This window comes from Onychomys torridus, chromosome 11 (genome assembly GCF_903995425.1).
Source record: "Onychomys torridus chromosome 11, mOncTor1.1, whole genome shotgun sequence".
Lineage (NCBI taxonomy): Eukaryota > Metazoa > Chordata > Mammalia > Rodentia > Cricetidae > Onychomys > Onychomys torridus.
Window position 1 is genome coordinate 2,853,415 of NC_050453.1, and position 14,991 is coordinate 2,868,405.

At 47.6% G+C, this 14,991-nt stretch overlaps 1 protein-coding gene across 1 annotated transcript in view; it reads left to right on the forward strand.

Moving 5' to 3' along the window:
- Hhat (hedgehog acyltransferase) overlaps window positions 1-14,991 on the forward strand; it is a 266,168-nt gene that overhangs the window by 42,810 nt on the left and 208,367 nt on the right. Inside the window, exons 5-6 of the mRNA XM_036202504.1 lie at window positions 12,077-12,271; window positions 13,160-13,375. Of these exons, the coding sequence (XP_036058397.1) occupies window positions 12,077-12,271; window positions 13,160-13,375 (411 nt within the window). The remainder of the gene's footprint in view (window positions 1-12,076; window positions 12,272-13,159; window positions 13,376-14,991) is intronic.

The following is a 14,991-nucleotide window of genomic DNA, read 5'->3' on the forward strand; positions in this document are numbered from 1 at the left end:
CCCAGGGAGGGACCAGCACTGAGCCTGAGAACAGGCTGGTCCCTGGTTGGTTAGAGGTGTGTGCTGAACATCTTTTCTGGAAAGTTGGTGCTTTCTGATTCTGTCTCGAAGATGGAAGCCTGGGCAGCATGCACCCTCATTAATGATACTGACGACTTCTGTACCTCAGTGGCCACTTGACTTCCGCAGTGGCAGAGCTACGGTGTTAGGTCCTGTCAGCCTTGGAATGTTCAAGTTTCATAGAACTTTAGAATGGATCAAATGATAAATAATATACTGGGATTCTGTTGTTCCCAAGGTGATGATGAGCACATCTTTCTTTCTAACTAGTGAAAGTGCCTCAGCTTTCACTAGAGTTTATTTATTATTAGTAAATTATTATAAATTCTTCAAATTTATGTTTACTTTTTCAATTTTTAATAATAGAAGTTTCTCATTAATTTTTGTTTTTCTTTGCTTTTTTCGGGGGCTAGAGAGATGGCTCATCAGTGAAGAGCACTGGCTGCTCTTCCAGAGGATCTGGGTTCAATTCTCAGCACCCACATGGCAGCTCACAACTGTCTGTAACTCCAGTCTCAGGGGATCCGACACCCTCTTCTGGCCTCCTCCAGGTACAAATGTCATGCACATAACATGCAGGCACAACACTCATACATGTAAAATAAATAAATTAATTACCCCTAACTCAGTTAAATGTTTTATGTATATGTGTTTTGCCTGCATGTGTGTGTGTATCCAGAAGAGGGCATGGTGTCCCCTGGGGCTGTAGTTACAGGTGGCTGTGAGCTGCACTGTGGGTGATGGGACCTGAACCTGGGTCCTCGGCAAGAGCAGCCAGTGCTCTTAACCACCGAGCCATCTTTCCATCTCCACAGTTTAACATTCTATTTCTAACAAAGCTTCTCTACCCATAAGTAAATGAATTACTATCCCTAAACTTGGGGGAAAGTCAAATCTCATTAATAATTTAACAAATTCATCTTTGTTTTTGTTTTGTTTTGTTTGAGATAGGATTTCTCCGTATAGTCCTGGCTGTCCTGAAAATCATTCTGTAGACCAGGCTGATCTCGAACTCACAGAAATCTGCCTGCCTCTGCCTCCCAAGTGCTGGGATGAAAGGCATGTGCCACTAGCACCTGGTTTAGCAAATGTATCTTAAAAACAGCCACAAGTTATCAATTCATACTTTCCAATTTGGCAAAAATAAGCAAGAATTCCCTGAAGAGACCAAGCATTGACCACCCAAGTTCCTCTGGAAGGGAGGACGTGGGTCCTCTGCAGTGGCATTCACCAGCAGATAGCAGTGTGAATCCTGATGTGCTCTCTGGAGATGGAGAGCTAGATGCAACCGGTGTCCATCATGGTGACACAGATGAGCTGTTGAGAGCCATTTTGTGAAATAGAGCCGATTATAGCTGCTGTGGTCAGCACTGGTGCATCTGTGGCTCGTGATGGTGAATTAGTGAGCCAAGTTGTAGAGAAATACATCAGCTATGATTCCACGCACAGGAGACTCAGAAGTGTGGGCACCACAGGAGACTCAGAAGTGTGGGCACTAACAGTTTCATGTGTCGGGCCGTTAGTCCCTAGTATGGGACTCAGTTTACTTGAAGCTCTTACTTTGGGCTTCTCTTCTGAGGCAGTGTTGCTGTGGACCTTGGGGTCCACTGGACGATTGCTTCCAGGAACCCTTAAATATGTCAAAATTCACAGATGCCTAAGTGTCTGAAGTAAATTTAAAAAATTATTTCTCTCTCTCTCTCTCTCTCTCTCTCTCTCTCTCTCTCTCTCTCTGTGTGTGTGTGTGTGTGTGTGTGTGTGTGTGTATGTGTGTGTATGTGTTTGTGTGTGTATGCATGACCTATGGTACGTGTAGAGGTTACAGGACAACTTGCTGTGGTCAGTTCTCTCTTCCCATGATGTGGGACCAGGAGGTCAGACCTGTGTTGTCAGGCATGGTATCAGGCACCTTTATGTACTGAGTGCTCTCACTGGTCCCCAAGGCCATATAAAATGGCGTGGCATTTGCCGATAACTAGCACACATCCTCTCAACATCTTGCTTGTAATTCCTAATACAATATAGAAGTTGAATAGCTGTGATACTGTGCTATATAGGAGTAACAACAAGGAAAATGTATGCTTTATTTTTAATATTAATATCATTCTAGCCAGGGCTGGTTGAATCCATGGTGTAGAACTCGCACTTGGAGTGTTCAGAGTGTGTGCAACCATCAAGTCTGTCAATGTAAGTCACTTCTGGCCTCAGAGTGTGTCTTCAGATCTGCAGTGGAGACGGCACTGGCTTCTGGGGAGTGACTGCTAAGCAGTGTTTTCTGTAATGTCTGCAGGTGGGCAGAGCCAAGGACCTGGTGGTGGCTCCTCTTGTCCTCTGGTATTTGCTCCTAGAAGTTTCTCTGTGGTATTCAAGAAAGAAGTGAGGCAGGCTGGCAGAGCTGTGTTTGTGCCTAAGGTGTGGAGACCTGGGTTTAGCCCCTCACACTGGAGCAAAGAAGGGAAGTGTTGACAGGGTCCACAGTCCTCGAGGACTGAGGCGGGCTCTGGGCCTGTGACTGTGTGTGTTCTGAACTGCTCCGTTCAGGCTGGTCCAGGCATAGGACTGGGAACTGGATTGCTTTTATGGGGGCGGTGGGGAGGGACGGTCAGCTGACTGGAAAGCCAGAAATGAAGCAGCGCTGATCACCGAGCCATGCCTGGCCCGGTGGTGGCTACCCCATTTGCAGCAAGTGCAGAGGGCAAGGAGCAGGCCAGGCACACTGGCTATTCTGGAGTCGGAGGCCTCCCAGGAGGTGGCTTTGCAGTTCTGGCTTGGGAAGTGGAGCTACCATGTTCCGCTTCCCATGTGGTACTGTCAGGTCTGGCTGGGCAGGTGAACTCTCTCTCCCCTGCTGGGGAGGAGGCAGAGTGAGAGCTGAGTCATCTCACACTGTGTCTCACCCTTGTGTGGCCAAGGCTGGACCGGGAGGCCGCTGGCTGGCAGGTCTGCTTGCCGCTGGGCCGGCCACAGTGCTTCTTTGTCCGTTGGCCTTTCTGTGAGCCTGGTCCCAGACCTTGGCCACAGTAGTCCCAGCCTCTCACCACCTGGACCGAGTGTTCCTTGCGGCCTTCATTGGCAGGAATGGTTTTGGTGCTTCTTCAGGGTGGAAGATTTGGGCTGCAGCTGTGTCTGCTTTGTGGTCCCTGGAGCATACTGAATCCTGGGCAGTGCAGGTGGGGGTGGGGGTGGGGGATGGGCAGGAGAGTCACCAGTTGGCTTCTGGTCACAGCCCTGACTCCAGAAGAATGCTTCCCACCTCCATCCAGGATGATGGCCACCACCTCCTAATGAGGGCAAGGCTACTTCCAGGAGCATAGTCCTCCTCCCTCCCTCCCTCCTCCTCCTCCTCCTCTTCCTCCTCCTCCTCCTCCCCCCCCCCCTCCTCCTCCTCCTCCTCCTCCTCCTCCTCCTCCTCCTCTTCCTCCTCCTCCTCCTTCTCCTCCTCCTTCTCTACCTCCCTTCCCCTCCTCCCTTCCTCTGGTCATGTAAAATAATAAAGTAATAAAGCTTTCCCTTGAGCTCCTTGGCTGAGATTAAATGCTTTTCCTCCAGGTCAGCCCCTCTCTGGGTTTCCTCCAAGCTCTGTGAGGAGACCAAAGGAGGCTGAATAATGGCTGAGCTCTGGCTGTGGGTCTGTTATGATTGGGCTTTGTGGGGGCAGGTCACAGATGCCTCTATCCTCTCATGCCTCTGTGGCTTCCCACCACCCGAGACGCTGTGTTCTCTGCTCTCAGAACTAAAATGACCCTGTGGGAGCTCTGAGAAGGCTGACCTGCTGTGGGGCTCTGTGCTCTTGTTGCTGTGGTCTGGCTGGAGAATGGCATGGTTAGTCGTGGCCCTGACTCAGGTCCTCACTGCTGGGTGTGCACTGGGCTGAGGAACCTGGTCCTCTGGGGTTGGCCCTTTGTGGGGTGAGCAGTCTCTCCCTGAGGAGTGTCAGATCCACACACCAATAGAACCTGGTGCGCTGATGTTTCTCCTGGAACTTGCTCTGCCCCTTCCATTAGTGCCTGTCTAAGGAGATGACGTTCCCTGGATAAGGGCCCGCTGCCCTTCACTCCCATGAAGAGCTGAGTGGGATGCGGCTGTCTGGAGTAGATTACTTTTTCTTCTTTGAGGGGAGACTCCATATATATATACTTTTTCCTATGTGAGATATATTTATATTTATTTATTTCAGTACTTACTTCAGTTGAAATAAGATGTAACAAGCCACGTCCCTTTTTCTGTTTCTCCGACAGTGCTTCACTGAGTGGTTTCTTGGCAGATGTAGTCTGATTCAGTGCCAGTGGGGGTGCTGACCAAGCTTTGAGCTCTCAGTCTTCGATACAGATGTAAGCTAACAAGGGCAGCTGAGGCACATCTGGTTACCACTTGGCACTTGCATCCCAAGTACCTGGAGCAAACACAGAGTGGCATGAGAGGGGCTATTGCCGGAGTGTTTTCTAAGCTGGGTTCTGACTTTGTCATTGGTGCCAGTTCTAGCCTGGGCATAGGTCTAATGGTTAGTTAGTGTCCCAGGTAGTGCCGTACCCAGTGTGATGGGGTGACAGGCAGTACTTTCTGTTAGAGGCATCTTCTCTGAGGCTGGTACCAGGCTACTGTGGACTGGTGGGTGTGAGTGGAAGCAGGTGGCGGGTCATGAGCTGTGAAGGGATGCCTTTGTCTGCACTGGCAGAGAAGGAAGCTTTTTCTCAAGGGTGAGGTAGAATCTGGAGATGTGGAAGATGGTAGACTTTCATATTAGTGGATCAAAGCCCAGCATTTTGATGCTGATTTTGTCTTCTGTCAAGTTAAATCTGAAGACTTGGGGATGTTTACCCATCCACCCATTCTCCTCTCCACCACCCATCTGTCTACCCATCCATCCATACATTGATTCACCCACTCACCATCCATCCATCCATCCATCCATTTTATTCATCTGTCTACCCACCCATCCATTTACTCACCCACTACCATCTACCTGCCTACCCTATTTATCCATCCATCCACCCACTACCATCCACCTACCTACCCTATTTATCTATCCATCCACCCACTACCATCCACCTACCCATATCATACCCACCATTCACTCATTCATCCATTTTCCCTTCCACCCATCCATTCACCTGCCAATCCCCACACTCCTCTCCAACCATCTTTACCTACCTACACACCCTATCTACCCACCCCAGTTTATTCACCTACCCACCTCTTCCTACTCACTTGTCTATACATCTGTCTACCCACTCATGTCCATCTTTCCACCCTTCCACCCTTTGACTCACCCATCAGTATTTACCTATCTACCCATCAATCCATGCCTTCCTTGCTCCCATTCAACCACTTATTCTGCCATTTAATATTGTTTGAGCTAGGTCCCAGGCTAGATTCTGGTTTCACATTTAAGCAGTATGAACAAGAAAGGATTTCAGCTTACTCAGGAAGACCATCAGCTGGAAACTGGTCGCGTTCCATTCTGAGAAGTGGGTCAGTGGCCCAAGTTGCGGTGGGATGTGGCGTGGTGTCTGCTTGCCCGTATTTTCTTTGATGTGCACTGCACCCATCAGAAGGCCATGGTGTTCTCAGTCCGGCTTCAGCTCTGTTGTTAGGAAAGTCCTGGTTTGTTTGTTTTTGTAACATCTTGGACTTTTGAGAATTTCTCCTCTTTTTCTTCTCATCTGTTAAAAACTGAAAGCCTTGGAATCCAGAGAGCTAAGTGGGGTCATTGTTTGCTGACATAGAGTTCCCTCAGCCCATCTAACCAAGTGTCACGTTGTGCAGGCTCTCATCCCCGTGGCTAGAGCACAGTGAGACAGCACTGTGTCCCTTGCAGAAAGCCTCTGCTGAAACATGGGGCAGCATGTAGGCTTGTGGGGTGTGGAATGGGGGCTCACACATGGACCCCTGTTGGTGATGAACATGGCAGACCAGAAAGTTGTTTGTGGCGCTAGCCATGTGACTGGCATGCTGCCAGCTGGTGCTTGCTTAGGCATGCATTCGTTCCCGGGAAATGAACGGTGATTTCTAACTCCCCAAACCTCTACAGAGATGTGGTTATCAGATTTATTTGAAACAACCCTGACTTGCAAACATGGGAGATGTCCTTTAGCTGGGACATTACTAAGCAAACTGGTTGTCCATACTGTGGAAAACTGCACTCACAGACAGTGAGGATAGTGGCGGCCACAGCAGCTGAGCTGTGTCTCCACTGGTGTGCTGTGTGGTTTCTTTGAAATGGAGAATTTTGGAAATGGAGAAGAGATCAACAGGTGGGAGATGGGGAAGGTAAGGGGAACGTGGAGTGGGTGTGGATTCCAGGACTGTTCTAGGTAATTGCCCTGGTGGACACTGCACCTACACATGTGGCAGAATTGTGTAGAAAATAGGGACAAAACCGGAGAAATCAGTGAGTTTGGTGGATTGTAGTTATATCCGTGTCCTCATTATGATAATATTCTTTGGTTTTGCAATGGTTACTTTTGGGGGAAACTGAGTGAAATGAAAAAGGCATCTGTCTTTGTTATTTCTTACAAGTGCACGTGAGCCCACAGGTATCTCAATGAAAACCTCAGTTAGAAAAAGAACACTGTGAGCCTGGTGAGGCAGCTCAGTGAGTAAAGTTCTTATCTCGCTGAGGACCCGAGTTTGATTCACAGAACCCACATAGAAATGCTGCATGTTGTGGGGGAGGGAGACAGCAGCTTTCCTGGGACTCACTGACTAGTCAGCCTAGCCTGCTTGGTAGGCTTGGGGCCAGTGAGAGGCCCTGTCTCAAAAAATAAGTTGTGATCCGGTAAGATGTCTCAGTCATTAAAAGTGCTTGCCTCCAAGTCTCATGATGCGAGTTTGATCCCTGGGATCCACATGGTAGAAGGAGAAAACTTACCCTCACAAGTTAGCTCTCACTGCCACATAAACATCCTGGCATGAACACACCTGCACACATACCCACACACCCACATACAGACCCCAATACTAATAAATGACATAAAATAATAAAAATATAAAAATAAAATATAAAAATATAAAAGATATATGGCACCTAAGGAAAAACACACCCAAGACCGACCTCTGGTTTCCAAACACACATGAATACATATGCATGTATACCCACAAACATGTATGCACACACATACATACACAAAAGGAAAAATGTATATATTTATATTTGCTTAAAATTTGAAGTTGTAAATTAGAAACATTATAGCTCAATCTTGAGGTTGATTTTATTTTTTCCTCACTTTCCTGGGTTGGTAAGTAGGTGGGTGTCAACCTAGAGCTACAGAATCCCAGATGTGTGTGTGTGTGTGTGTGTGTGTGTGTGTGTGTGTGTGTGTGTAACCCTGGGGAGGGGCAGGCGGGGTGATGGAAGCTTGGGGAAGAGTTCAGATTCTTGTGCCTTCTTTTCTAGAGATCAGTAATCACCACACTTCTCACTTGAGTCTTATGCAAATGAACTGGGCCATTTTGACTTCTAGATGGGTGTGCTGGATGGTTTTAATGTCAACTTGACACAAGCTAAAGCCATCTGAGAGGAGGGTTCTGGGTTCTATAAGAAAGCAAATTGAGCACACCAGGGGGAACAAGCCAGTAAGCAGCACCTCTCTGCATCAGCTCCTGCCTCCAGGTTCCCTCCCCGCTTGAGTTCCTGTCCTGACTTCCTTCAGTGATGAACAGTGATGTGGAAGTGTAAGCCTAATAAACCCTTTTCCCCACAAGTTATTTTGGTCATGTGTTTCATCACAGCAGTAGAAACCCTAAGATAGTGGGCTTTAACAACCTGAGTCAGGCGGCTGGCTCAGTGGTTAAGAGCACTTGCTGCTCTTGCAGAGGACTTAGGTTCAGTTTCCAGCACCCACAACCATCTGTAACTCCACTTCCAGGGTATCCAACACTGTCTTCTGGCCTCTTCAGGTACATGGCATGTACATGGCACACAGGCAAAGATTCATATACACAAAAGAAAAATAAATTAACATTTTAAAGAAACCTGAGACTGACATAGAACATGTGACCAAAGTCCCGTGTATCTGTTCAGATCCCTGAGAACTCAGGAAAGAACTTTCTGGCCCATTTAACGACAAGTTAGAAGCATTGTTTTGGGATAAAACATGATGCATGTTATTTGGGTTTTTTGAAAAGTTACAACAGTTCTGTTCTGGTTCATGTGGTTGGTTTCATACACATGTATCTAGGAGGTAGACAAGTGCTTGGACCCTCCATAAGCACATGGGGGTGAAGATGGTTGGAGGAGGGTTGCTTAGGCTCTGCTTATGGACCTGCCACTCTGGTGTCTCCGACCCTTCTCTGTACCACTGATTCCAGAGCTCAGCCTGTGTGTGGAAGGCACTGTGGTAATGGCAGTGGAGGTCCCCTCCCTGCTCTGAGATCAGTTCGGGACTGGCCATGCTGTATCTGGGTTTTAATAATGTTTCGGGTGGGCGGGGATGCCAGTGTCGTTTTAACATTTTAACTTTGTGCATGAGCATTTTAGTGTCATTCTGGTTTGCACATCCTGAGGATGTGTGAGGTGGGGAGGGTGACGACAGTGCAAATTTTGGGGAGTCTGAGGTCAGTGGAAGAGTGTTTCCCCTGCAGTCGCAGGACAGCACCCAGTGCTGAGGGTGTGGGGTGCATTTGTCTGCACACAAAATGGCTGTTGTGGGCTCTGTCACATCCATCATAGACTCCCTGGAGCGTGGCTGGTTAGGTATTTCTGAAGGCTCTTTCAGCTCCAAGTTGGAGCAGCTTCTGTCTGTGGGGAGTTTCCAATGAAGCTCAGCAAACAGGTTTTTCCCAAGCAGATCAAATGGCACTTACTAAAAGTGTGACTGTGTGTGCATACGTGTGTAGACATGCTTGCACAGTCTCCATAGCACATGCTGTAGGTTGTGTTGAAAAGAGCCTTTCCCCGCCACTTGTTAAAACCATGTGCTAAATTAGTCTTTGGCAACCTTGTTTCTGGAAATTGGACTCTGCCCAGAGGTGGGAGAGTTGGGGAAAGTTTGAAGCAAATTTATGTGGCTGTTTTCTGTGGTTAGCAGCATGGAAAAAACCGTAAAAATGAACTTCACATTTCTCTGGTTTTCTTGGAACGCGAAAGTGGCTGACTTAGTCTCACATTTCAGACGTTCTCTTGAGCTGGAATATAGGTCTGTACAAGAGGAGTATGTGGGCGGTAGCTTCGAGGGGTTACACTTAGGACAAGATGGGACAAGATGGGCAAGCTACACTCCAGGCCTGCCCTGCGTCTGGTTCTCTCTGGCTCCTCTGTCTTTCTGTCTGTCTGTCTCTCTGGTCATCCTGGGGACTGAACCTCTGACCACATGTGTGTTCGGCAATCCCTATGTCACTAAACTATGCTCTCAGTCCTGTATCTACTTTTTGGTTTTAGACAGGGTCTCACTGAGTTGCCCAGGCAGGTTTTCAATTTGTGATTCTCCTGCCTCTGCCTCCCGAGGAGCTGGGAGGGCAGGCCCTGGGCTGCCAGGCCCAGCTCCCCATTTCCACCAGAAGGCCTAAGTTCATTTATCTGACTTTCCAGTTTTGAAAATTCTCTGAAAACCCATCATTCAAAACGCATCACACTTATCACACTTTTTTTTGAGACAGTGCCCCCTATAGTCCAGGCTAGTTATAATCTCACTATATAACTCAGGATAACCCTGAACTTTTTACCCTTTTGCCTCTCCCTGTGAGTACTAGAATTATGGGTATGTGTCACTATATCCATTTTGTAAAGTGAACACAGTGCCTCATGTACATCGGGCAAGTGCTCTCTCAGCTGAACTACAGACACAGCTCGGGAGGAGCCCTTACTTTGCATGTGCATAGTTCACACACAATTCCATTGTACTCATGATGACCTTGGGAGATAGTGACTGTTCTGTATGCAAAGAGAGCCTTACAGAGCTTATGTAATTTGCTGAAGGTCATGCAGGTAGTTCATTGTGGTGGTATTGTGTTCCCCGAAATATTGTGTGTTCCCCGAAATAAACTTATCTGGTGTCTGAGAACAGGACGGCCACAATATTAAACATGAGGATAGGCAGTGGTAGCACACTCCTTTAATCCTAGCATTTCAGAGACAGAAATACCTCTGGATCTCTAAATTCAAGGCCACATTAGAAACAGCCAGGCATGGTGACCCACGCCTTTAATCCCAGAAATCCAGTCTTTAATCCCAGGGAGTGATGGCAGAAAGTAGAAAGATATATAAGACGTGAAGACCAGAAGAAAGGCGTGAAGACCAGAAACTAGCAGCATTTGGCTGGTTCAGCATTCAGGCTTTGGAGCAGCACAGTTCAGCTGAGATTCATGTGCAGGAGGACTCAGAAGCTTACAGTCTGAGGAAAGAAGACCAGCTGAGGAACTAGCAAGACTTTTAAGATTCCTGCTACAGTTCATGGTGACGCAAAGCTTCAGACATGAAACTATGCTGACAAACTGCCCCTTAATATTAAAACCCGGGGGCTAGAGAGGTGGTTCAACAGTTAAGAGGACCGAGGGTTCAGTTCTCAGCACTCATGGTAGCTCACAACCATCTGTAACTCCACCATCTCCTGTGAGCTTTACACACACAGTGCACATATAAACATGCAGACAAAACACTGTACACATAAAATAAAATGAAAAAAAACTTACTCTTTTTTCTTTTCTTTATTTTTGGTAAAGCTAAGAATCATACCAAAGGCCTGGCATATGCCGGTAGTCACCTACTCAGACACATGCTTATCTCTTCATCACAGTCTTTTTTGATGTGTGTGTTTATGCTGTGTGTGTGTGGGGGGCCTGTGTGGTCAGAGGACAACTTTGTAGAAATGGTTCTTCCTTTCCACCTTCACATGGGGATTAAACTCACATCACAAGACTTGCAACATTGGCGACAAGCAGTTTTACCCATTGAGCCAACTTGCTGGCCCTTTATTGCAGTTTAAAAAATTATTTATCTTTGTGTGTGTGTGTGTGTGTGTGTGTGTGTGTGTGTGTGTGTAGAAATTAGAGGACAGCCTGTCTTTTGTTCACTGCTGGGTGCTTCAGGCTAGCTGGCCTTCGAGCTTCTAGGGATTCTCCTGCCTCTGCCTCTCACCTCCCCATAGGAGTGCTGGGCTTACAGATGCATGCTAGCATGAGTGGCTTTGCAGAGGTGCTGGGATCTGAACTCCGGTCCTCGTGTTTGCACAGCAAGTGCTCTATCCACTGAGCTGTCTCCCCAGACCTATTGCAGTTTTAAAATGAGAATTTAGCACCTGGACACAGGAAGAGGCATCATGGCAGCAAAGATGTGTTTAACCACTGTTTGGTTAACCAGTGGAACAACTGAGTTACTTGCTAATTAAACAGAATAGGATTTGAATCCTCTTGAAATGGGATTAATGTGTCAATCAGAGATCTTGACATCACAGAAAGTTGAGAAGATGAGGTTTTTCTGTGACATAAATTTGACTGTAAATAGTATGTTAAGGGTGTCCAACCTTTCAGCTTCATCTGGGTCACAATGTCATCTAAAAAATTCACACTCAAGGACTGCAAAACTGAGTTATGAAAAGAAATTGAAAAAAAAAAAAGCCTCATGATCCTCAAGCGAGTTCACAGTTTTTGTCTTGGGTTGCATCCATAGGTGTCCTTAGCAGAACATGCACAGGTTGAACACTCTAAAAAGATGTAATTAGGCATTTGATTTTAAGTCTAAGACATCAGAAAGTCATGGTGCAGACGTCCCAGTTTCTGCCGAGGCTCCCCAGAAGTGTCTGTGACCCTCATTCTCATTCTGGGTTCTGGAGGACGTTGTCTGCAGGGCGTGGGGATGTGACCTTCCCTCCTGTGTCTGTTCAGGAGTCAGCTGAGTGTCTCACCATTGTGGGATCCAGTCCAGGAGGCTCTGAAGGCAGGAGCTGTGGGAGACTATTTGATTCCTGGTGGACCTGGCAGATGACTGGTCACAAAAGCGTGCTCTCATCCGTACAGGTGCCTTCCTAGCCACACTCACTAACTCGCCTCCTGTCCTTCTCTTTGGACCACCCTTCAACAGCACAGACCCTGGATCGTCATGGTCTATGGAATGTGGGCCTGCTGGTGTGTTCTGGGGGCTCCTGGCGTGGCCATGGTCTTTCTGCACACCACCATCGCCTTCTGCGTGGCCCAGTTCCGGTCAGTGCTCCTATCCTGGCTGTGTTCTCTCCTCCTGCTCTCCACCCTGAGGCTGCACAGTGTGGAGGAAGTTAAGGTAAGTCCCCTCCCCCCTGCACACCTTACCATGTGTGGGGGGAGAGCGGGGGTGGGGAGGTGGGGGTGGGGTGGAGAGGGCACGGGAAGGCTTCTGATCTAGTAGATGTCTCACCACTGTGAGAACAACAGTAGCCTCTCATGGAGCTCCGCTTAGTGGCCAACAAGGGTTATTGCAAATCTTATCTGCATTCATGAGTCTTGGTTTTTTTATGTCTGAGCCTTGAGAGGTTATCCAGGGTTACCATTTCTCCCAGTTTGGATGTTAACATCATGGGACCAGAGGGTTAGAAACAGAGCCCTTCCCTCTCTTTATGCTTAAACCTGCCAAGACATTCAGACAAATGTCTTTATTCTTAGTGGATAGGATAGCATATTAATTATCTACTCATATAGCTAGTCACAGAAGCACTATGTACAGAAAGTGAAAACAGGGTGTTTTGCCTCAAGGTCACAGACCAAGCCTTGATATGTGCCATGGATGTGTGACAGACACAACTGTTTGTCAGTTGTGTGTTTGGTGGAGGTGGACATTGGGCAAGAGGCAGTCTGTATGGCTGTTGAGTGGTTAATTCTGTGTACATCCTGCCCAGTACCGTAGGGACCAAATTAAAATTCTTTCCTGGTTTGGAATCTTGTATACACTGCCATAAAGTGTTTCTTTTGGTGCCAAGGGTCCCAGATGTGCAAGGCACGTGTGCTCTGCCGCCCAGCCACACGGCACCTCAGGCTGCTTGCTTTGGTTGCCGGTGGGATTTTCTTGACACTGCTTTCTCCCGTTGCTTCTCTCCTAGGGGAAGCCATGGTCCGGTTCCCCAGGCAGCTCCTGCATCGAGCTGATGCCTCCTTGCCACTCACTCACAGCTGTCCCTGCTTGTTGCTTTTGCAGAGGAGGTGGTACAAGACAGAAAATGAATACTATCTGCTCCAGTTCACACTGACGGTGCGATGCCTGTTCTACACCAGCTTCAGCCTGGAGCTGTGCTGGCAGCCTCCACCTGCCCAGCGCGCTCCCTATTCCTTCCCATGGTTGCTGGCCTATGTCTTCTATTATCCTGTCTTCCACAACGGGCCCATACTCAGCTTCCCGGAGTTCTTCAGACAGGTAGAGTCCTCTGGGGGACCCCAAGTGGGGCTGCATACTGAGTGTGTGGTTCACCAACAATTTGGGAACAGTAAAAAGACTTCTGAATGTATAACCCCAAATATTTCAGTCTAACGGGTAACGAATTGGTGGTGTTTCTGGCAGGGATTACCCTTGTGCATTATCGTGAATGTGGAGTAGAAACTGGCAGAAGTGTGTTTAGGGCCATTTTAGATGTGACATCCTCCTACGCCCTACTACCTGGAACACCTTGCTCAGATTCCAGGCTATCCTGTATTCTGAGTTGTAGGTTTCTAAGGAACAGAATGGTTTGATAATGGAAAACAAAGACTTGAATATCTTTCTGCATCATTCCTCGGGATGTGAGTACTGGGTTAGTGTCTTTGTATTGGATTGCGTTAGAATGTCTGACTTTAAATTTGTATATGTGTGTGTGTGTGTGTGTGTGTGTGTGTGTGTGTGTGCGCGCGCGCGCGCGCGCGCAGGCACACATATGCTACAGCATGTATGTGGAAGTCAGAGGACACTGTAGGAAATCTGTTGTCCACTGTCACCTTGAGGGTCTGGGCCTTGAACTTAGTGTGTGAGGCCCGTGTGCAGAGCCTCTCCCACTGAGGCAGCTCACAGACCCAGTGTTCGATTTTAAAAGTTGCTGTTTGGTTTGATGACTAGGATTTCCTAGCAAATTAGTAAATGAATTTTGTAACAACTTCTGTAATGGCCCCAGAGACACTTCTGCAAGCCTATCTTGCCAGAGGAAACTCAAACCTGGGTGTGTAGTCATAAAATAGACATATCAAGCTTTTATTGCTAATAAATCTTAAAGACATTTATTTAAAAGTTATTTGGTATACATACAGTTTTCACCATTTATTAAAGACTAAAGCAAATTTGCATACTAATGAGATGGATTATTTAATTCACACAAAGAATGAAGCTGTGGCTGAGCATTTGACAAGACATGGGACACTTTCAGCACTTTCAGAGCTCATCAGTATTTTGAATTTATTGCTGTGAGTGCTAAGAAGTCTGCTTTGTGTCAGTAAGAAGCCCCGCTGAAGGCTAAGACTTGGGGTGTTGGCTGTGCTCATCTGTGCCGCACACAACTCCCCACTTAGGTGTGCTGTGGATCTGAGCAGACACTTGTCTGGGTCTCTAAGTTCATCAGGGGCAAAGTGGGGCTGATGCTCAGGGCGGTGGCCACTTGGTCCATTCCTGGCTGCTGTGAGATTTGGGTGATAGACACTGCAGCAAAGGCCAGAGAGGAGGAAGCTGGACTGATATTTCATGTGAAGAAGCAGGAAGAGCGGGAGGCCTGCTGCTCGGCATGTAGTTTAGCCTCTTGCTCACCAACTGCTCATGAGGTGGCCCTGATGTGCCTTTCCTTGTTCTGGAGGCCGGGGTGAGAAATCAAATGGAGCTGAAGGACGTTCACAGGCATTGGGCGTTCTCGCTTTGCAGGTGCCTTCTCTGCACAGCAGCTCGTCCTAGAAGGTCCTAGAAGTCGGTCAAGCCATACTTTGTCCTTCTGTGTAGACATCTCCCCCACCCCCAGCTCACCTCCTGGGACATACTTAAGGGAGTGTAAACCCATGTGTTAGTACCTAAAACAATGG